At 41.0% G+C, this 23,850-nt stretch overlaps 1 protein-coding gene and 1 non-coding gene across 4 annotated transcripts in view; one reads left to right on the top strand and one right to left on the bottom strand.

Annotated features, from left to right (window-relative positions):
- The window catches only part of LOC105480141 (enoyl-CoA hydratase and 3-hydroxyacyl CoA dehydrogenase), a 71,094-nt gene extending 63,645 nt beyond the window's left edge, over nucleotides 1–7,449 (top strand). For all 3 annotated transcript variants that reach the window (XM_011738650.2, XM_011738652.2, XM_011738653.2), the window contains one exon: nucleotides 4,611–7,449. In XM_011738650.2, coding sequence (XP_011736952.2) covers nucleotides 4,611–5,872 — 1,262 coding nt within the window. In that variant the 3' untranslated portion in view covers nucleotides 5,873–7,449. The remainder of the gene's footprint in view (nucleotides 1–4,610) is intronic.
- Nucleotides 7,450–22,118: 14,669 nt separating this feature from the next.
- Nucleotides 22,119–22,181, bottom strand: LOC112426460 (small nucleolar RNA SNORD43). Its single transcript, XR_003017791.1, has one exon. It is a non-coding gene; the product is annotated as a small nucleolar RNA SNORD43 (small nucleolar RNA).
- Between the last annotated feature and the right edge of the window lie 1,669 nt (nucleotides 22,182–23,850).

Genomic DNA, 23,850 nt, shown 5'->3' with positions numbered 1-23,850 from the left:
GGCTCACGCCTCTAATCCCAGCAATTTGGGAGGCCAAGGCAGGTGGATCACTTGAGGTCAGGAATTCGGGACCAGCCTGACCAACATGGTGAAACCCCATCTCTACTAAGAATACAAAAATTAGCTGGACGTGGTGGTGCATACCTGTAATCCCTGCTACTTGGGAGGCTGAGGCAGGAGAATCGCTTGAATCCAGGAGGTGGAGGTTGCCGTGATCTGAGATCACACCACTGCACTCCAGCCTGGGCGACAGAGAGAGGCTCCATCTGAAACAAACAAACAAAAAAAGAATTGAAAGTAGGGACTCAAATAGATATTTATACACTCATGTTCATAACAGCATCATTCACAATAGCCCAACAGTACAAGCAACCCAAGTGTCCATTGAAGGATGAATGGGTAAATAAAATTTGGTATGTGCATACAATGGAATATTATCCAGCCTTAAAAAGGAAGAAAATTGTGACACATGTTACAGCATGGGTGAACCATGAGGACATACTGCTAAGTGAAATAAGTCAAGCATAAAAGATCAAATACTGCATAATTCCACTTATATGAGGTACCTGGAGTAGTCAGATTCACAGATACAGAAAATAGAATGGTTGGCCAGGGCTGGGGAGAGGGAAAATAGGGAGTTATCATTTAATAGGTACAGAGTTTCAGCTTTGCAATTGGAAGAGTTCTGATGATGGTTGTACACATTGTGATGTATTTAATGCCACTGAACTGTGCACTTAAAAATGGTTATGATGGTAAATCGTATGTGTATTTTGCCACAATTTTTAAAAATAAGAAAATGCATAGTAAGAGTATCACCAGAAAAGAATACAATTCAATGGTTGTTAGATATTAATAGAGTTTATGCAACCATTGTCACATCAATTTTAGAACATTCTCATCACTCCCCAAAGAAATCCTCTACCCATCAATAGTCACTCTCCATCACCCTTGCCTCCAGCCCTTGGCAACCATGAATCTACTTTCTGTCTCTATGGATTTGCCTATTCTGGACATTTCATATAAATGGAACCATACAATATGTACAATATATAGCCTTTTGTGTCTGGCTTTTTTTTTTTTTTTTTTTTTTTTTTTTTTTCCGAGATGGGGTCTCACTCTGTCACCCAGGCTGGAGTGCAGTGGCACAATCTCAACTCACTGCAACCACTGCCTCCTGAGCCCAAGCAATCCTCCCACCTCAGCCTCCTGAGGAGCTGGGACAATAGGCATATGCCACCACACCTGGCTAATTTGTTGCATTTCTGGAAACAGGGTTTTGCCATGTTGGCCAGGCTGGTCTTGAACTCCTGAGCTCAAATGATCCTTGTGCCTTGGCCTCCTAAAGTGCTGGGATTGCAGGCATGAGCCACCACGCTCGGCCCCGGCTTCTTTAACTTAGCATAACGCTTTCAAGATTCATTCATGTTATAGCATGTATCATTATTTTATTCTTTTGTTTTTTGTTTTTTGTTTTTTGTTTTTTTTTTGAGACAGAGTTTTGCTCTTGTTGCCCAGGCTGGAGTGCAACGGTGTGATCTCAGCTCACTGCAACCTCCGCCTCCCAGGTTCAAGCGATTCTCCTGCCTCAGCCTTCCAAGAAGCTGGGATTACAGGTGTGCACCACCACGTCCAGCTAATTTTTGTATTTTTAGTAGAGATGGGGTTCACCATGTTGGTCAGGCTGGTCTTGAAATCCTGACCTCAGGTGATCTGCCTGCCTCGTATTTTATTCCTTTTTATGGCTGAATAATATTCTCCATTTTGTGTATCCATTCACCAGTTGATGGACATTCAAATTGCTTTTATTTTTTGGCTAATTTTTTAATGTGAGAAGATGAAATTTATTTTTATTGTATAAATGCAAAAATTACAGGAAAATATTTTAAAGCTTTAAAAAATGCCAAGTGACATTGATACAGGAAAATCACAAAGCAGGAGAACTATACTAAATTAATAGATTTCATTTTAAAATGTCTCATTGTATCTCAGATTTTGAAAGATTCCATTTCTGTGGAAGACAGTTGATTCTGTTGAACTTATAATGACCCCCAGTTTAATTAATAAGTACTGATAGCCATTGATCTATTTCTTTTGGGGAGGAGATAAGAAAGATGTGTATACATTCTGTGTACATGTAATAGACACAATTTTCTGGATCCAGCTCAGGGTTTCTGAAATTTTTTTTTTTTTTACTTTTATTTTAGATTCAGGGGGTACATGTACAGGTTTCTTACATGGGTGTATATATTGCATGATGCCAAGGTTTGGGCTTCTAATGTTCACTCAAGTAGTGGACATAGTACCCAATAGGTAGGTTTTCAACCCTTCTGTCTTCCCTCACTCCCCCTTTTGAAATTCCCAGTGTTTATTGTTCCCATCTTTGGTGTCATGTGTACCCAGTGTTTAGCTCACACTTATGAGTGAGAGCATGCAGTATTTGGTTTTCTGTTTCTCTGTTAATTTGCTTAGGATAATGGCCTCCAGCTGCATCTGTGTTGTTGCAAATGTGTGATTTTATTCTTTTTTATGGCTGCATTTGGCTATTTTGAATAATGCTGCTAATGAACATTCATGTACAAGCTTTATGTGGACATATATTTTCAGTTCTCTTGGAGATTTAGATATCAGTGGAACTGCTGGATCATATAGTAACTCCATGTTTAACATTTTGAGTAACTGCTAAACTCTTTTTCACAGCAACTGTACCATTTTAAAAATTTGCCAGCAATGTATCAGTGTTCTAATTTCCCCAGATCCTCACCAAAATTTGTTATTGTCTGTCTTTTTCATTATTGCAATCCTAGTGGGTTTGAAGCATTATCTCACTGTGGTTTTGATTTGCATTCTCTTAATGACTATTGATGTTGAACATTTTTTCATGTGATTATTGCCTATGTGTTGCTTGTGCTTTGGGTGTCATATCTTAGAAACCATTGCCTAATTCAAGATCACAAAGATGTATCCATCCATCAGACTTACTCCTAAGATCTGCCTCTAAGAATTTTATAGTTTTAGCTCTTACATTTAGGCCTGTGATCCATTTTGAGTTAGTTTTGTATATGGTGTGAGGTAAGGGTCCAACTTCATTCTTTTGCATGTGGATATCCAGTTGTCCCAGCATCACTTGTTGAAAAGACTATACTTTCTCCATTGAATGTTCTTGGCCCTCTTATTAAAAATTAATTGGCCATAATTGTATGGGTTTACTTTTGGCTGTAAGTTGTATTCTGCTGATCTATATGTCTATCCTTTTGCTATGATCACACTGTCTTATATACTGTAGGCTTTTTTTTTTTTTTTTTTTTTTTTTTGAGACAGGGTCTCACTCTGTCACACAGGCTGGAGTGCAGTAGTGTGATCATAGCTCACTGCAATCCTCAAACTCCTGGGCTCAAGATATCCTCCTGCTTCAGCTTCCCAAATAGCTGTAACTGTAGGCACGCACCATCATGCCTGGCTAATTTTTGTTGTTGTTGTTGTTGTTGAGATGGAGTTTTGCTCTTGTTGCCCAGGCTGGAGTGCAATGGTGTGATCTCGGCTCACTGCAACCTCTGCCTCCTGGGTTCAAGTGATTGTCCTGCCTCAGCCTCCTGAGTAGTGGGGATTACAGGCATGCACCACCATGCCCAGCTGATTTTGTATTTTTAGTAGAGACGGGGTTTCTCCATGTTAGTCATGCTGGTTTTGAAATCCTGACCTCAGGTAATCCGCCCGCCTCAGCCTCCCAAAGTGCTGGGATTACAGGGATGAGCCACTGCACCTGGCCTCCTGTCTAATTTTTAATTTTTTATGGAGTTGGAGTCTCACTATGTTGCCTGGGCTGGTCTCAAACTCCTGGTTGCAAGTGATCCTCTCACCTTGGCCTCCCGAAGTGCTGGGATTACAGGCATTACACCTCACCCAACCTTGAATAGTTTTGTCATACAATTTGAAGTTGGGAAGAGTGAATCCTCCAGCTTTGTTCTTTTACAGTATTGTTTTGGCTCTTCTGGATTTCTTGCATTTCTGTGTGAATTTTAGGATCAGCTTATTGATCCTGCAAAAAACCAGCTGGGGTTTTTATAGGAATTGTGTTGGTTCTTCACATCAATTTGGGTAGTATTGCCACCTTAACAATATTAAGTTGTCTGATACATAAACATTTAGTGTTTTTCCATTTATTTGGTCTTATTTAATTTCTATTAACAATGTTTTATAGTTTTTAGTGTACAGATCCTCCTATTCTTTGTTAAATTTCTTCCTGTGTATTATTCTTTTTGGTGCTATTGTAAGTAGAATTGTTTCTTTTAATTTTATATTCAGGTTGTTTATTGCTAGTATATAGAAATATACTTGATTTTTGTATATCAATTGTGTACCTACAACCCTGTTGGACCCATTTATTAGTTTGTATAGCTTCTATTTGTGTGTATGAATCCAACTAATTTTTATATCCTCTGAAACACTTAACAGAGTGCAGAGTCTTAATTAGTACTCAATCCATTTGTGTTTCTTGAATCAATCTCTTTAAATGCCACATTGTCACATAATCCTTCCATCCAGTGAATAATTTCTCAGTTCCCAATACCACTGAATCATTCTTTTTCTCCTTTGATTTTTATCTGCAGGCTTGGGAACAATGGGCCGAGGCATTGTCATTTCTTTTGCAAGGGCCAGAATTCCTGTGATTGCTGTAGATTCAGACAAAAACCAGCTAGCAACTGCAAACAAGATAATAACCTCTGTCTTGGAAAAAGAAGCCTCCAAAATGCAACAGAGTGGCCACCCTTGGTCAGGACCAAAACCCAAGTTAACTTCATCTATGAAGGAGCTTGGTGGTGTGGATTTAGTCATTGAAGCAGTATTTGAGGAAATGAGCCTGAAGAAGCAGGTCTTTGCTGAACTCTCAGCCGTGTGCAAACCAGAAGCATTTTTGTGCACTAATACTTCAGCCCTGGATGTTGATGAGATTGCTTCTTCCACTGATCGTCCTCACTTGGTCATTGGCACCCACTTCTTTTCGCCAGCTCATGTCATGAAGTTGTTAGAGGTTATTCCCAGCCGATACTCTTCCCCCACTACCATTGCCACTGTTATGAACTTATCAAAAAAGATTAAAAAGATTGGAGTCGTTGTAGGCAACTGTTTTGGATTTGTGGGGAATCGAATGTTGAATCCTTATTACAATCAGACATATTTCTTGTTAGAAGAAGGCAGCAAACCAGAGGAGGTAGATCAGGTGCTGGAAGAGTTTGGTTTTAAAATGGGACCTTTTAGAGTGTCCGATCTTGCTGGGTTGGATGTGGGCTGGAAATCTAGAAAGGGGCAAGGTCTTACTGGACCTACATTGCCTCCAGGAACTCCTGCCCGAAAAAGGGGCAATAGGAGATACTGCCCAATTCCTGATATGCTCTGTGAATTAGGACGATTTGGCCAGAAGACAGGTAAGGGTTGGTATCAATATGACAAGCCATTGGGTAGGATTCACAAACCCGATCCCTGGCTTTCCAAATTCCTATCACAGTATAGAGAAACCTATCACATTGAACCACGTACCATTAGCCAGGATGAGATCCTTGAGCGCTGCTTATATTCACTTATCAATGAAGCATTCCATATCTTGGGAGAAGGGATAGCTACTAGCCCAGAGCACATTGATGTTGTCTATTTACATGGATATGGATGGCCAAGGCACAAGGGCGGACCCATGTTCTATGCTTCCACAGTTGGGTTGCCCACAGTTCTAGAGAAGTTGCAGAAATATTACAGGCAGAACCCTGATATTCCCCAACTGGAGCCCAGTGACTATCTAAAAAAACTGGCTTCTCAGGGAAACCCTCCCCTGAAAGAATGGCAAAGCTTGGCAGGCTTCCCTAGCAGTAACTTGTGATTCAGCCTTCCAGATTATGCCTCACATGCTAGCATCAGGTAATGCTCACTGAATTTCAGTGAAATTAAATCAAAAATCCAAAGTAAGATTGTTCTGAAATACAAAGCAAAAGAAATAATCAGTAGAGTCTTCTGTGTGACGACTCTAATGGTCAAATCTTTAGGAATGTGCTTCCTATGCCTCTGAATCTGTCCTTATCAGATAAATTCAATGCCTGAACTTGTGTGAATGTAATATCATAATCGCTGATGAAAGAGGCTCAGGCATAAGTTGAGATTCTCAAATGTTTTGATTATTGGATACATGTGTCATCAATTAATAAATGATAAATGCAGCTAAGTCATACATTGATTTTGACTCCTTTCAATGTCACACACATAGTATTGATCAGAAATCTTATGAATCATACATACACTCAACAAACATTGAAGTCGTAGGAAAAACATGGTTGGAAATTGGTAAGGGAACTGAGTACTTCAAACCAGCACAGGGAACTCAGATTAGTATGGCAAGCCTTTCCTCTTCTGGTCTTTCCTCTTCTGTTTATGAAGAAATAATAGAAAGGAGTAAGTCGTTAACTTAGTGTAAGAAGGGTCTTAGAGAACATCTAACCTTCTAGAATTTCCCGATTCTATGATGGAGTAATGACGCCAGTTTCCCTGTCATGACAGGCCTCTGTGATGTTACATATGGAAATGGTTGAATCTTGAAAAATCTAAAATTGTTGCAAAACATATTTTGTATAATTTTGTTATAAGAGTTCTTCTCTTTTTACTTTTTGCGTTGTGTAGTCAAAAATTAAGGGGCTGGTCAACACAAAAACTTGTACACAAATATTTATAGCAGAATTATTCATAATGGCCAAAAGTTGGATACAACCCAAATGTCTATTAACTAATGAATAGATAAATCTGGTATATCCATACAATGGACTATTATTCAGTCATAAAAAGAAATAAAGGACCAGGCACAGTGGCTCACACCTGTAATCCCAGCACTTTGGGAGGCTGAGGCAGGAGGATTGCTTGAGGTCAGAAATTTGAGACCAGCCTGGGCAACATAGCAAAACCCTGTCTCTATAAAAAATACTTCCTGTACATTAGTGGTTGCCTAAAGCTAGAATTAGGGATGATGGATGGGGAGTACAGGATTCATCTAATAGGTACAGGATTTCTCTATGGTTCATGAAAATGGTCTAAACTTATTATGGTAATGGTCACATAACAATATATTAAAAACTATTGAGTTATATATTTTAAATGGGTGAATTATATGGTATGTGAATTGTATCTCAATAAAGTTGTTAGTAAATAAATGGGGCTGAAGATGTTATCCTTCATTGTGGTGGAAATGAACTTCCACAATATTTTCACCTGTGAACCCAAACAAAATGAAAGTTCTGATGGAAAAATCTTGAATGAATAGAGTATAAGTTTTCCGTTGTTAAAGAGCAAACAAAAAACCAACAAAAAATCCAAGTGTGCCTTGAATTGTACAGAGCACAATTATTACGTTTGAAATATATACTACTTAATTTTATATAATTTGGTTTGTGAAATTAAAGACATCAATGAAAATGATTCCTGAAAGTAGTAATTTTGTCTCCAAAGTGACTTGTTTTCAAATTAATGTTAAAAAAAAACCCACTAACTTTTTCTTCAATCCTGGAATTAATTTTGAGTTCTTGCAACTTATTTTCACCCTACACTAGCCTCTAGATTGAGGTTTTGAAATTAGAGCGTCTATGAATAGATTTTATCAGTCAATAACCCCTGAAATGTTATGATAAAGTTTGTGTATATGTATCTGAGTACATTTCTTGGAAGAGGTACCATATCATATTCTAAAAAGTATCATGACCCGGCCGGACACAGTGGCTCACATCTGTAATCCCAACATTTTGGGAGTCCGAGGTGGGCAGATCATGAGGTCAGGAGATCGAGACCATCCTGGCTAATACGGTGAAACCCCATCTCTACTAAAAATACACAAAATTAGCCGGGTGTGGTGGCACGTGCCTGTAGTCCCAGCTACTTGGGAGGCTGAGGCAGGATAATTGCTTGAACTCAGGAGGCAGAGGTTGCAGTGAGCTGAGATTGCGCAGCTGTACCCCAGCCTGGGCAACAGAGTGAGACTCCATCTCAAAAAAAAAAGTATCATGACCCAATAAAGGTTAAGGACCAATAGAAAATGGGAAGAGCAGCCCAGCACGGTGGCTCATGCCTGTAATCCCAGCACTTTGGGAGGCCAAGGTGGGCAGATCACTTGGGGTCAGGAGTTTGAGACCAGCCTAGCTAACATGGTGAAACCCCGTCTCTACTAAAGATACAAAAATTAGCCGGGAGTGGGGGCACGTGCCTGTAGTCCCAGCTACTCCGGAGGCTGAGGCAGGAGAATCCCTTAAACCCAGGAGGCGGAGGTTGCAGTGAGCCGAGATCTCGCCACTACATTCCAACCTGGGTGATAGAAAAAGACTCCGTCTCAAGGAAAAAAAAAAAAAAAAGAAAAGAAAACAGGAAGAGGAAAATATGAGTTCATTCCTTCTTATTTTACATCAAATGAAGCCAAACTAATTCAAATTTGCTGGGTCCTACATATAATAGTAGTTAATACGATGAAAATTTTCAGGATATCCTCTCCTGTCCTTGAAAATATACTTGCTTAAAAGGCTGATTTTGTTAATAATTTTAAAACATTTGTTTAAGAAAACCCTCTGGATTTCATTTTTAAAAATATGTTCTAATGATAATTGACTGTGACGGGAATTATATATTGGAAACACCCTTGAAGCTGTAAGACTCCCAGCTTGAAAGACGCTCTTAATGATACTCCTTAAATCAGTGAAGCCGCCATGCAGCTGCAGTTGCTCTCTGTTTATTTATCTCCAGCAGGAACAGGTGTGCATGAGAGAGATAACGTGAGGAATTCTAAATTCCCCTGATTAATGATGTTACAGAATTGTTTATGCAAATCACACTCTACTGCACTGTAGGAACCCAGAATTTCTAGGGCCTTAGATTTGTCTTTAAAACAGACACCTAGAAATCAGAAATATTGCAGCCTCACTAGATTATCTGAACCCTTTTGGTAGCCATTGATAAGATTAAATCAAGTTCTCTGGACTATGTTTAAAAGCAGCTTTTTGCAAGAACAGAATAGTTCTGGACTATTCCTGGGACTGTCAGTACCATCTGCTTATCTTAACAGCTTATACGTATTTTGAGATTAACAGACAAGTTACACTGCTTCCAGGCAGGACAGCAGCATTGCACAACTCCAGCGGACACCATTCATACTGTGTACCAAGGGACTGTCATCCACATAGAAATGATATGAATGACATCCCCAGGAATTGTATAATGCCTAGTTTTGTTTCCAGGACACTCTGTGTAGCGGTTTCAAGCCAAAAACTCTTCTGGTTATTGCTGTATCTTTCTAAATAATAGTTGACAAAAGTGGTTCAGAAAATTTCCATTTAGACTGGATCACCAATGGGACCAAATTTGGAACAAAATGGGACAAAATGTTTGTGTTTTGTTTGTTCTTTTTTTTCCCCTAGCACCCTGAGAAAGAGGAATATGAGAGAGATGAACAGAACTTTAAATTCTTGTCCAAAGAATACCAGGGCATTTAATTTATTTTTTGTTTTTTGTAGAGACTATGTTGCCCAGGCTAATCTCAAATTCCTGGGCTCAAGCGATCCTCCTGTCCCAGCCTCCCAAAGTGCTGAGCCACTACACCCGGTCTCCCAGGGCATTTCAATTGAAATATTTATTTGTTCTCTTTCACCCAAACTTAAAGTAGCCTGGCAGAATGAGTGCCTGAAAGCATCTCATAAGCTGACATGAGCAGAGCTAATGCAGTCACTCGTGCACGCATATTTTCACTGTACTTAGGGCTATTCCACACTCTGTAAAGACACACAAACAGTTGCTAATTCTAGCCATAGTGTGATATCCCTAGGATGAACTTAGGGCAAAACCTTCTCCAACTAGATCCTAAATGCACATGGATTTCCAAAGCGGGCCGAGGTCTAGAGTGTTGTTGATTTGAAAACTGACCGTTGGCTGTCCCCCAACGTTTCTCTTCTTATGTAGGAATAAATGTCCCAATTGTTAGCTAAGCATATAGTGGCCCAGAATACACAACGTATTTGTCAGCTTCTCTTACATGAAATTGTGGATATGTGACTAAGTTCTAGGTAATGGGATGTCAGAGGGAGTGTCACATGGCCGCTTCTGGTAACTGGCCTTCACCGTCAGATGATGAGCAGCCTTTGCCCATCATTTTTGTCTCTTCCTCCATCTTCCTGCCTGGAACACAGATGTGATGGCTGGAGTTGCAGCCACTAGACTAGACCACGAAGACAGAGGCCAGGCCCTGGAATGAAGAGCAGTAAAGAACATGGGTCCCTGAGGAGCTCGTGGAGCAGCATTAGCCACACTACCTCCAGCAGCAATCAACTCGTATCATGGAGAACTTGGTGTTATTTTTAAGTCTTTACTCATGACTGACCCTAAAATCTGAATGAATGCAAGTGGGATCCAAGAATTGGTACAGTTAGGGTTCTTTGTTTTTTGTTGTTGTTGTTTGTTTTTTTCTCAGTGCTATAGGCAATTCTGATACACAGGTAGTTTTATTCTTTATTTATTTTGGGACAGAATTTCACTCTTGTTGCCCAGGCTGGAGTATAATGGCGTGATCTCGGTTCACTGCAACCTTTGCCTCCTGGGTTCAAGCAATTCTCCTGCCTCATCCTCCCAAGCAGCTGGGATTACAGGCACGCGCTACCACACCCAGCTTATTTTTCTATTTTTAATAGAGACAGGGTTTCACCATGTTGGCCAGGCTGGTCTTGAACTCCTGACCTCAGATGATCTGCCCACCTCAGCCTCCCAAAGCGCTGGGATCACAGGCATGAGCCACGAGGCTCAGCCACACAGGTAGTTTTAAGAATCTTGTCTCATTAAACAAAATTTGTTTTTTTAAAAAATGTTTTTGCCAGTCTCATGTGTTTTTCAACTTGATATTGAATTACTCAGAAATTTTCGTATGTTCCACATATAATTGTTGTGGGCAGACGGAGATGCCCACTAAGAACCTGAGAACAGGGCTGTAAATAAACATTTAGTAGGAAGTAGTCTCACAGGCCTACTTGAACCTCAGCTTGACTGTTACTTAATTAGAAATAAAAAAACATTCATGAAGAAAATATGTATTAACAGAAGGAGAAGTGATCAACAATAGCATAAGGGAAAAAGAAGAAAAATTGGAAAAGCAGCATCTCTCAGCACTGACTAAAAGTACTAAATCTGGGGTGCATAAACTTTCTGCTCACTAGATCAGAGATCTCCAAAATGGGGTGCCTCTACCCAAATGAGTATGAAAAATGATCCATAGAGATATAGGCAGAAAATACTAGAACTACCATTGCTACTTATTTTTGCCTACAAAATAAGAACTTAACCTTGATTAATATTTTGTGTGCTGACGTACACTGTTGCCCTCAACAGGTTGCATCTCAGACAGCTATGAGGTGTCCTGAGCAAAGCAGGCAACATCCAAAATGCAGAGGCTGACAGTGGTATCCTCCCACTTTCATTTGTTTTCAGCGTATTCAGAAATATTGCAGATTCTATGTAATGGGGTAAGTGGATATTCAGACTAAATTATTGAATTTAACTAAACTAACCCTCACAAAAAATTCCTTGAAGGGAAGCCCTCTTAAAAAAATTTCCTTGTGAATGGATAAAGAAAATGGGGTACACATACACAATGGAATATTGTTCAGCCGTAAAAAATAATAAATCCTGTTATTTCGTGGTAACATGGATAGCACTGGAAGACGTTGTGCTGAGTGAAAAAAGCCAGGAACAGAAAGCTAAATACCACATGTTCTCACTCATATGGGGAAGCTAAAAAAAGCAGATCTCATAGAAGTGAAAAAAAGTAGAACAGAGGATACTAGAGGCTGGGAAGGGTAAGGGGAAAGGAGGGATAGGGAGAGAGCTGTTAAAGGATACAAAATTACACCTGGATGGGAGGAATAAGTTCTAGTGTTCTATACCGCTGTAGGATGATATAGTTCACAATAATATGTTATATAGTTTCAAATAGCTGGAAGGAGAATATTGAATATTCTAGACTCAGAGAAATGATAAATGTTTGAAATGATGGATATGCTAATTAACCTGATCTGAACAGTATACAGTGTATGTATCAAAACATCACCATAAGCCCCATGAATATGTATAGCTATTATTTGTTAATTAAAAAATAAAATTATAAAAAAAGGATTCCTTCAAAGAAAGCACAAGGGAAGATGAAACAAAGCAAGCAAAGGTGAGCAACGAGACAATGGCAGAGCTGGTAGTTCTGGTGTCAGCTTTTAGTCAGCTGCATTACAAGGTAGAATGAGTTAGTCAAATCTGGCAAGAAGTTGGCCAAAAAATGGAAATTATCAAGAAGATTATTAGAAATTTTGATTGATGGCCATGTGCGGTGGCACACGCCTGTAATCCCAGCACTTTGGGAAGCTGAAGCAGGTGGATTGCCTGAGATCAGGAATTCAAGACCAGCCTGACCAACATGGTGAAACCCCATCTCTACTAAAAATACAAAAATTAACTGGGATGGTGGCACACGTCTGTAATCCCAGCTACTCAGGAGGCTGAGGCAGGAGAATCGCTTGAACCCAGGAGGCAGAAGTTACAGTGAGCCAAGATCACACCAGTGCACTCCAGCCTGGGCAGCAAGAGCAAAACTCCATCTCAAAAATAATAATAATAAATAATTTTTTAAAAAAAGAAATATTTATGTACCTGCCATAAATAGTGAAGTTTGCCCTAGAAGTATACTGTCTGATGATATTAGCTAATAATAATATGAAACCATCACATATTAGTAAGATGTTTTAATATATTATTTAATCAATATCTCATCATTTCTAAATTTCTTTTTTGTGTTGTATAATGTACATGTACATCAATATAATAGGGAAAGTATATGATTTGTAAGTCAATAAGCATTCTGCATATTAGATATACATACTAAAATTTTCTGTGATGTGCTACCCACATCCTCTTTCACGAATGAAAGATTAATTCTCTCAGCTTCCAGAAGTGCTGCCAGAAGACGGCCTTCTTTAGGGACTGCCTTGCTCAAGGTCACACCTTCTTCCAAAGGTAATTTGCATCCACTGCCTGCTCCGGGCAGGAGTCGTCTTGCCCCAGCTCTGCAGGGCTGACATAGTCTAGAGCTCCTGGTGGGCCACATTGATTGGAATGAGGTCTTCCTTCGTCCTGCAACGCCCCTCAACTTCTTCCTCTGCTCATTCCTGCTTCTCCCTCCTCTCTTTCAAAGGTGTTAATTCTGAGATCACTCTCTAAACATTTTGGGGTTTTTTTTGTTTATTTGTTTATTTCTTTATAATTTCAACTTTGATTTTAGATCACAGGGTACACATGCAGTTTTGTTATTGTGTAATGCCAAGGTTTAGGTTATGACTGAAAATTTTGCACATGAATCTCAATCTCAGACTCTGCTTCCCAGGAAACCTAACCTACAACAGTGAAGGTGCATGATTAAAAATGCTTGGCAGGCTGGACGCGGTGGCTCGCGCTTGTAATCCCAGCACTTTGGGAGGCCGAGGTGGGTGGATCATCTGAGGTCAGGAGTTTGAGACCAGCCTGGCAAACATGGCAAAACCCTGCCTCTACTAAAAATACAAAAAATTAGCTAGGCATGGTGGTGTGCGCCTGTAATGCCAACTACTTGGGAGGCTGAGGCAAGAGAATTGCTTGAACCAGGGAGGCGGAGGTTGCCGTGAGACAAGACCGTGCCACTGCCCTCTAGCCTGGGCCGCTGACTGAGACTCCATCTAAAAAAAAAAAAAAAAAAAAAAAATGCTTAGCAATCGTCAACCTACAAGCCATCAACTCTTCAGTATTTGTTTAATAGACTTCTTTTGATCTCACATGCCATCAGTTTTTATAAATATTCTATATGTGCTAGAATTTTCATTCTCTATTTCGTGAATATGGAATTCTACTATTAGATCAAGCTTGTTAATTATGTTTCTCTAGTTTTCTATATAGCCTGGCCTATGTTTTATCTGTACTCTTACCTCCTTCTGATGAGCAGGGTCAATTACCCATGCCAGGGTGGTTACAAAGAGCCAGAAGTGACTGGGGGACAGCCATAGCTTAAGGGATTCTTACTGTATCTCTGGTGGAAATATTTCCCCGCTAGGAACCAGGACTTCTAGACACAGAGTGTTAGTTGCTCATGCGGGAAATAAAATTCCCCAAAGGGGCCACTTCTACTTCCACTATTTGGTGCCTATAGCCCTGTATTCTATCTACTGGGAACATAGTGCCATATGTGATTATTGATTTAGAGTATGAACTATATCCTGGAGAATGATACCCCATTTCACGGGCATCATTTCAAAACTGGCACCTCAACAATAAATGCAATAAATGCTCTAATAGGAAGGCTAGTGGCTTCTACGTAGTACAATATGTGATTGAACTAGAGGATCCCATAGTCGTCCATCTGCTTCTACACCTCTTTTGTTCCAAAGTATGTCCTTTTCCCTGATGCAATATTATGTGAGGTCTTGCACCACTGATTCAGATTCTAAGTCCTTGGAGAATGGTGCTGAAACCCTGTAGTCAGAAAAGAAAAACCTGTATCTGGAATATATGTCAATTGCAGTCAAGATGGATCACCGATCCTCCCAGGGTAGAAGAGTTCTGATGTAGTCGACTTAACACCAAGAGGTTGATTGGGACCCTTGAGTACCAGCCCCTGGGGTGCAGCATTTACTAGTCTTTGGCTAGTCAATTGTACATTCAACAACTAGATCAGCCTTGGTGAGTGGGAGCCCCTTCTGTTGGGTTCATGCATGGCCTCCATCCCTACAACCATGTCTACTCTGTTCATGGGTCAGTCATGCCAATGCTAAGGTGGGCAGTAATCATGACTAGCTGATGTCAGCCAGCCTGGCCGCTCTGTCTACTTGGTTGCTTAATTCATCTTCTGTGGTAGGTGTCCTCTGGAGGTCATTAACATGTGATACACCACTTTTCACTTTTCATGCCCACTCCCACAGGTCATCCATCTCTAAGTTCCCCAGTTCTCACTGTTCCCTGGCTTCCAATATTCCTCCTTCTAGGCCTTGACCAACCATCCAAGCTGTTTACCATTGCCCACATATCCTTACCTCAAGCTACTTCTCTGAGTCTTTGGATCTCTTCCTCCACCGTCTGCCATAGCAGTGTCAATGGTTAACCTAGCAGTGTATTAACGACGTCTCCTAGAGTGCCTAGGCATTGAGTCCTGTGTCTTGAAGAGTGTTTCCATGTTGATGAACTCTACCTACCAAAGTTTATGTGTTCTGCTGCTCACTTGATCTAACACCCTCAGGTCTAGTCCCACACATGCTCTCCTGGCTTCTGCTGATAGGTGTTGGCTACGTCCCACAGCACCTTAAGGGTACGATCCCTGTTCTCCCCTAGTGATCTCAATACTTCCCTGGATGAGTTATTTTGTGACTTAACTCTAATTATTGCTCTAGGGGCATTTTCTGAGCTGGGCATGTGTTGTTTTATAGGACAGAAACCTCTTATCTTCAAGCAACTGAGGAGCATTAGTGTTTAGCAGGGAAAGGTAGGTCACTTCTGCAGGCCCAGAGCATTTAGGGGAATCTCAGAATTTGAGATTTTCAGATTCATTGACCCGATGTCCCCATCCCAAGTTACAGGGTCCCACTTCTTCCTAATCAAAGCCCTAACCTTATCACAGCGGACTTAGTATGAAAATTCGGCCTTTTGCAGAACTCCACTTTCCTTATAATTAAGTCCCAGGCCTGACTCTCTGCTTTTTCTCCCCTCTGACTACAGGAGATGAGCTTCTTCATATGCTGCCAGGGAAGTCCTGTGATGTTCACAGTTCATCTTACATTGGTAATTAATCACCTTCACATCTTTTATTATATTTTTCCAGTGCAGCAATAGCCTCCAGCAGCCACCATCTGACTCCATAATCACAATTTCTGATAAGCCTCTCAAATGCCTGAGATACTGCTTTCATTACTCCTACCAATATCCCATCACAACTTCTCTATGGGTAAAAGTTTTAACTTTTGCAGCCACAGCACGCCAGGTGGTATCAGTACTCCACTTACTACGAGGGATGATGTCCTCATTGCCAGGTGGCTGGTTGCTGATCCAGTTCCAAAATTCCATTTTAGCAGTTTGCCTCCGAGGACCACTTCTGTTAAAACTGCCATAGAATGGGAAGGAAACCCAAAGCAGAGATTTCCATGCAGGTCTGCTAGTGAATGCCCTTGGCAACAACAGCTGTAAGGGAGTGAAGGAAACAGGATTGAGCAGAAGGAGGGGTTGATACAGATGTAACAGGGGCTTCAGTGGACCCATGAGGAAGTCAGGGGCTTGGATAGCCCTTCAGAGATCCTAAATTAAGGCAAAGGGGATGGACCTTTGTACCCCAACCTTGACTTTCTTTTGGCTGTGGGTTGCCCCTAGGGAGGAAGGCATAGCCTTGGATATACCGTCAGCCAAAGTCAGTATCCTGGGATGAACTCAGGTCCTTACCTTCTCCCAGGGGCACCCAGTACTCGCAGCAGCTGGAGGAATCTGGTCGGTGCAGCACAGCTTCAAACACAGCCCTGCCTTGTAGACCTTCATTATTGCTCTTATCACTCTCATTGTACTTTTAGCTCCTGTTTTTGTAATTTGCTCAAGAAACCTGCAACTCCCAGCACCCCTCCTCACCTGGACACTCATCCCTGTGTGACCTTGGACTCTTTTCATCATATGGCATCTAATCTGATGTCTGATGTTCCTCAACTCTCCAAATCCTTCTCCTGAGTCCTCTCAAACCCAACATTTGCATCAACATCTCCTCTAGTCTCAAATGTTTATTGAACACTTCTGTATCTCCTTGGGGTCTTCAAGGGAGTCTCTAACAAATGACTGCATCAGCCAGCTTTTGAATACATTGAAAAATAAAACAAAAAAGTAACTCTGGAGGCCAAAATGGCACCTTTATTAGAGATAGAGGACAGGTAGGAGGATGTGGTTTGATGTATATTAACTCCACGGACTTGATAACACTGCCCTGGAGAATTAGACGGACCACCCTACATAGTCACAGCAGCAGGGGGCCACACATATATTCTCACATTTCCTGAAGCCCTCAGTTATGTGGTTTTAAATGATTCCCTATGGCACGTTACTTGTCTCAGGCCCTAACAGGTGAGGTATAATCAGGAAAAACAGGGAGATGGAACTCTCAAGAACAGATAAACAATAATTGAATGTAACGAGTGTCAATTGCCAAATGAATGATGCAGAATATTAATACTGGAATTCAGAGAATAAGGCAGTCACTAAAAAATGTATGCTCCTTAACCTTAAGGAGGCCATGCTGCCACATTTCTTTAGACCATTCATTCCCCCATTCTTCTAGATGATTCTTTCATACCTCCTATTCTTCCAAATTCTGTCACCTCCTTCTCCATCCTCCTCAGCTGATGTCCTTGCTTCTTTCACTGAGAAAATAGAAGCAATCAGGAGAGCTTCCTCAAGTACCCACCAACACATCTACCCACCTCCCTGCATCTGTGCTCACATATTCTGCCTTCCCTCTTGTTTCTGTAAATAAACTATCTGCCCATCTATTAAAAATCAGCTCCTCCGCTATATTCTGGATACCATCTCCCTTCACCTACTCAAATACCTTGTCCCGGCAATTCTCTACCCTTTCTTCTGCCTCATCAACTTCCCTCTCTCTGCAGCTTCTTTCTAATCAGTACGTAAAGTTGTACTGTCTTCCACATTAAATAAAATCTTATTTAAAAATCCTTTTTCTATTAGAAAAAAATTTGACCCCATTTCCCCTTCCGGCTACCAACTTGCTGCTTCTTCACAGCGAAACTTCTCTACTGATTTTTCTAATCGTTTCCTATCATTTCCTCTCATTCTTCCTTAAACCTTCTCCAGTCAGGCTTTGATCCCCACCAGTCTACCAATACTGCCTTTGTCAAGTCCACCAGTGAGACTTTTTTTTTCTTTAGATGGAGTCTCGCTCTGTCACCCAGGCTGGAGTGCAGTGGCACAATCTTGGCTCACTGCAACCTCCGCCTCCCGGGTTCAAGCAGTTCTCTGCCTCAGCCTCCCAAGTAGCTGGGGTTACAGGTGCTCTCCACCACACCCAGCTAATTTTTAGTAGAGACGGGGTTTCACCATCTTGGCCAGGCTGATCTTGAATTCCTGACCTCGTGATCCACCCGCCTCGGCCTCCCAAAGTGCTGGGATTACAGGCGTGAGCCACTGCGCCCAGCCAACCAGTGACACTTTTATTGCTGAATCCAATGATCAATTCCTGGTTTTCATCTCACTTAACTCATCGATCATTCCCTCTTCCTTACAAAGCTTACTTTGCCTGATTCCAGGACTTCACCAGCCTCTTTATTTCTTCCACCTCATTGGTCTCCTGCTCAGTTTCCATTACTGGTTGTTTATCTCTCCCACCTGTAAATAGTGGAGAGCCCAGGGCCCAGGCCTTGGATCTCTTCTTTTCATGCTCCATACCTGCTCTCTCAGTGATCTCATTTAGTTTCATGGTTTTCAGTATCAACTATATACAGAGAACTCCTAAATTCATACCTTCAGCCCAGACCTCTCTCTTGTTTGTCTGTCTGTTTGACATTTATGTTAGGATGTCTAGTGAATATCTAAGACTTAACATGTTCAAATTGAGCTCCTGATATTCTCCATCCTCCTTCCTGTCCTCCCCCAAAGCAGACTTCTGTAAATCTGCCCCATTTTCTGTAAGTGATAGCTCCATTCTGCCATTTGCTCAGGACATACACCTTAGCGTCATCCTCAGCTCCTCACTTTATGTCACTCTCCACATCTAATCCATCAGTAAATCTTGGTGGCTCTACCAGCAAATATATTCAGAATACAACTATTTATCACTGCCTCCTCTGCTATCACTGGGTCCAACCTATTATTATTGTTTCTCCTCTGAGGCAGTGGTGTCCTAACTGGACTGCCTGCTTCAGCCCTTGTTTTACTACGACCGTATCAACACAGCAGCCAGAATAGCTCTTCTATTCAAAATACTCAGTGGTTTTCTATCTTATTTAGAGTAAAAACCCATCTTTACAATGCTACAAGACCCTACATGATGTAACCCCATTACCTCCCTGACTTCATCATCTGAATGTTTGGCTCATTCTCTGTCCCAGCCAACGTGGCTTCCTTGGTATTTTCTGAACATGCCAAGCAAACTCCCACTCCAAGGCCTTTGCACCTCCTATTCTGTCCACCTGAAACTCACTTCCCTCAGCTACTGCATAGATTTCTGCCTCACATCTTTCCTTCTGCTTTGATGTCACCTTGTTAGAAGGGCTTTCTCTGACGATTCCATATCAACAGCAACCATTCCCTTCCCCAATATTCCCTATCTTCTTGATCTTGCATTTTCTTCAGAGCACAGTTACTGTCTGACAATACTTTCTATGCTTCCCCCTCTAAAATGTCAGCTCCTCACAAGCAGTCATTTTGGGTGTTCTGTTTGTTGTTGTGTCTGGAACCTAGACCGGTGCCTGGACATCAGAGATGCTCAATATATTTGTTGAAGAAATAAAAATCTTAGTTTATATCTTGTCTTAGACTGGCCATTTTAAAAGATCACACCTTGTGTTCTGCATACTGGAGATTAGCCCAGGCTATGTTAGAACATTGAAGGAAGGCCGCAGAAAGATTGCTCATCCATCATCTGTCTCAAAACCACCTAGCACAGCTTAACATAAGAAATGTAAAAGCCAAATTTCCATTGATAACCTAACTTTTGCCTTGTCTACCCACCCCTAATTATAGAACAAATGCTCCAAAAAATTTTTCCTGATTTGTGACTTACATAAAAAATATCTCATAGTCCCAGCTACTCAGGAGGCTGAGGCAGGAGAATTGCTTGAACCCAGGAGGTGGAGGTTGCCATGAGCCAAGATTGTGCCTCTGCACTCCAGCCTGGGTGACAAAGTGAGACTGTCTCAAAAAAAAAAAAAATTAAAAAAATTAAAAATCAAATTACATTTCATTGTACAATTTACAAATCCACGTTTTCGAGACAATAATATTACATAACAAAGAATATAAAATTCAATAATATTTGTTATTAGAATGTATGAATATTTGAAATATGAACTGTTACAGAAAATGACTTGGCCATACCACTAAATTGTCAGTTACCCAACTGGTCCTCAGGAACATCTCATAATGTAGACTCTATGTTGGAAAATAAACTTAGTGAAGCGCAATTGATAATCACTTCCAAGAACTGAAAGTATGGAGTGCGGGTTTTGTCTTGCTGTGTTTTTTGTTGTTGTTTTGTTTTTTTGCTGCACTGCCCACCAGATGGTGCTGTTGAGAAGTTTTCTTAAAAATTCCGAGTTGGGGGTCAACTATTAACCAAGTAATAGAATGTAATTTCTATGTTCAATAGCGGTTCTCTAATATTGTTTTTATTACTTTAGACAAAATGTTCTGTAGGCTCCTGGAACTTGTGCATGGGTGGGATGTGGGTCAGTTTCATAAATAATAGGCAATGTGAGTAGGTGGAAATTGGAGATAGAATTTCAGCTGCAGCAGCATTTGAAATTAGTAGATTTTCAGTGATCATTATGTACTTGGCTTCCCAGAGTTAAAAAATTATGTAAAATGTACATAATTTTTTTGTAGCTCTTGTTCAACCTACAAGAGTGAGCATAATAATACCATTTCAATTTTAAAAATCCAATTGCTTATTCTTACATGGTTCCTGAAAAGCTAGCTTTATTAATTCTTTAAAATACGGGCAAGGGTTTTAAAAATAATAATTTAACAGTTGGATTTATGGCTCTTTCTACACAGGTATTTTGTCTATTAGTAAATTCAGGGATTTTTTTGAGTGTATGCTATATACCATCTATCACTGTAATAATAGTATGAGCCATTCATACAGTATAGCAATTAGTCTACTTGGTCATTTCCTAAGAGCCACCAATTTTGATGAGAAAATTGGTGAATATAGGTGGTCAGATTTTATCTGATTTGCTACCGTTTTGGAGCTTTCATGGAAATTTGAGAGTCAATGACCTCTTTTATTTTATCCTCTGTGCAAATGGAACCTTGCCATGAAGTAGCCATTACACTTGCTTTTCCAGATTAAATTCCAGCTTCTTTACCTTTTACATGTTGACTCTATATTCCATCTTTTAATCATTATTGTTACCAGAATTGGGACTAGAAAAGGAAGGAATCATTTACATAATCATTTGCCTAATCATGTACATTTATTTACATAAGTTACACGTCTATCTGAGAGAATGAGAAGCAGACCCAGGGGGAGTGAAGAGCCTGGGGTGGGGGTTGGGACTTCCCCAAGGTCCTTCAGGGAGAGGGAATCTGAGATGTTAGCTTTCAGGAAGTCAGAAGAGTGTGGACAGCAGACATCTGGGCTTGAGGGCTCTGGGGCCTGCCTGCAGGGAAACACAGGCCATGAGATTGTCGCTGGGGAGAGCAAGAGAAGAAAGCAAAGCAAGCGGCCTAAGCAACACTCAATGTACTGCTTTCTTCTTTCCTCTCCAGCTGATGTTCCCACTTCCCAGGGCCTCCGCCTGGACTTGGGGATGCAGGGGATCGGCAGCTGTTCTGCTGGGCTGCTGGCAGGGGGGTGGCTCTAGCACAGATACCCCTTTCTTCTTCCTCGGAGGGAGCAGGAAGTTGCTGAGTGAAGCCTTGTTTCTCAGCCTCTCCATCCCCCAGTTATCAGAGGGAAGGCTCTGTGTAGCAGTCTGTCTCCTGTTCCTGGGCAGGGCTGGGCCAGAGGACAACACCAAGATAAATAACCCCAGCATATTAGGGCCCTCCTCCACCGCTTGTGGAGTTAGGCAACCTGGCAGTGCTAGCCCAGATTCCAAGGCTAGAGGCTGGCTTAAGCGGAAGCGGCAATCTGGGGAGTGGTCTTGCTCTGATGCCCCAGTGTCATTTGTTTTTGTGCCTCTAGTTAGTAGAATTGTTAGAGCCATAATTGTGAAATGTGTAAAACCACACTCTTTTTGGGTTAAAGAGAGAGACAAGAGAAGAAGACATACAGAAAATGCATCTTTAAAATACCTTAAAATATGTATATATGCAAATAATCATTGTTCTTTTTTCTTTTTTTTCTAAAATCAGAACATGACAGTTAGCACACTATCTCTGTCCACCCATCAATAAGTTCATCATCTGTGGATCACTGTCTTTATCATTAAAAAAACTACATCACCCCTAATATTGCAGAGCACCATTCTAAATATTCTGCTTGTATTAACTCATTTAATTCTTATAATACCCCTATGCAGTAGGCATTCCGGTATTATTATCACCATTTTACAGATGAGGAAACTGAAGCACAGAAAGATTACTTTCCCAGGGACACACAGAGATAAGCCCAAGGTTTTTATTTGTTTGTTTGTTTTTTGTTTTGTTTTGTTTTTGTTTCAAGACGGAGTCTTGCTCTGTCTGTCGCCAGGCAATCTTGGTGCAATATTGGCTCACTGCAATCTCCACCTCCTGGGTTAAAGCGATTCTTCTGCCTCAGCCTCCTGACTGCGGGCACACACCACCAGGCCCAGCAAATTTTTGTATTTTTAGAGACGGGGGTTTCACCATGTTGGCCAGGATGGTCTCGATCTCTTGACCTCGTGATCTGCCCGCCTCAGCCTCCCAAAGTGCTGGGATTACAGGCATGCACCACTGCACCCAGCTGTTTTTTTGTTTTTTGTTTTTCTTTACTGTAAGTTCTGGGATACATGTGCTGAACCTGCAGGTTTGTTACATAGGTATACATGTGCCATGGTGGTTTGCTGCAGCTATCAACCTGTCTCTAGGTGATAAACCCAAGATTTTAACCTGGGCAATCTGGCTCTAGAGTCTATGCTCCTAACTATTATGCTATGCAATTTGTACTTATTTATAAATCACACACATATGCTACTGCAATAACATTAATATATACCTCATGAAACACCAACATACACGGACATTTTAAAAGGCAATGTTAACAATAAATATAAATAGAATTTCTGGTATTTTCTTCCTTGACTCCAATAGATTGTCTTGTAATCCCCCATTTTAGAGACCACTGTTTAAGAATTTGGAGCCCTGTGGAAAGGGCCTGACCATGACAGGCTCAGGGAACATGAGCTGTACCACTTCACCATTAATACAGTGAGCTTCCAATACTTTCCAGCACCATGCTTCCTTTTTAACACAAACAAGTTTTGCAGATGCTCATATAAGAGTTGTACCTTTAGGCCGGGTGCAGTGGCTCATGCTTGAAATCTCAGCACTTTGGGAGGCCGAGGTGGGTGGATCACCAGAGGTCAGGAGTTCGAGAGCAGCCTGGTCAACATGGCGAAACCCCGTCTCTACTAAAAACACAAGAATTAGCTTGGGATGGTGGTGTGCACCTGTAATCCCAGCTACTCGGGAGGCTGAGGCACGAGAATCACTTGAACCCAGGTAGTGGAGGTTACAGTGAGCCAAGATCATGCCATTTCACTCCATCCCAGGCAACAAGAGCGAGATTCTGTCTCAAAAAAAAAGAGAAAAAGAGTTGTACCTTTTGTATCCGTTGATTGAGAAAAGACACTGTAATTAAAGCTATTGAGTAACACATGCTTTTAAATGATTTGATTAATTATAGCAGCATCTACATAATGTAAAAAGTGGCCCACACATATGAAAGTCACATTAATTTTTCACTCTACATAGAATACTCAGTATATATATGGATTTCCTTGTTTCTTCTGGGCCCCTGGCATGCATAACCTTTGTAGATGGTGGAATTTGTTAGTGTTGTGGAAAGATTCTGAGTTCACAAGCCAATCAGAAATGAGTTTGAATTCTAGTCCCACA

Source organism: Macaca nemestrina, chromosome 2 (assembly GCF_043159975.1).
Source record: "Macaca nemestrina isolate mMacNem1 chromosome 2, mMacNem.hap1, whole genome shotgun sequence".
Classification (NCBI taxonomy): domain Eukaryota; kingdom Metazoa; phylum Chordata; class Mammalia; order Primates; family Cercopithecidae; genus Macaca; species Macaca nemestrina.
Note: the sequence above shows the minus strand (reverse complement) of the source record. Positions and strands in the feature narration are given on the sequence as shown.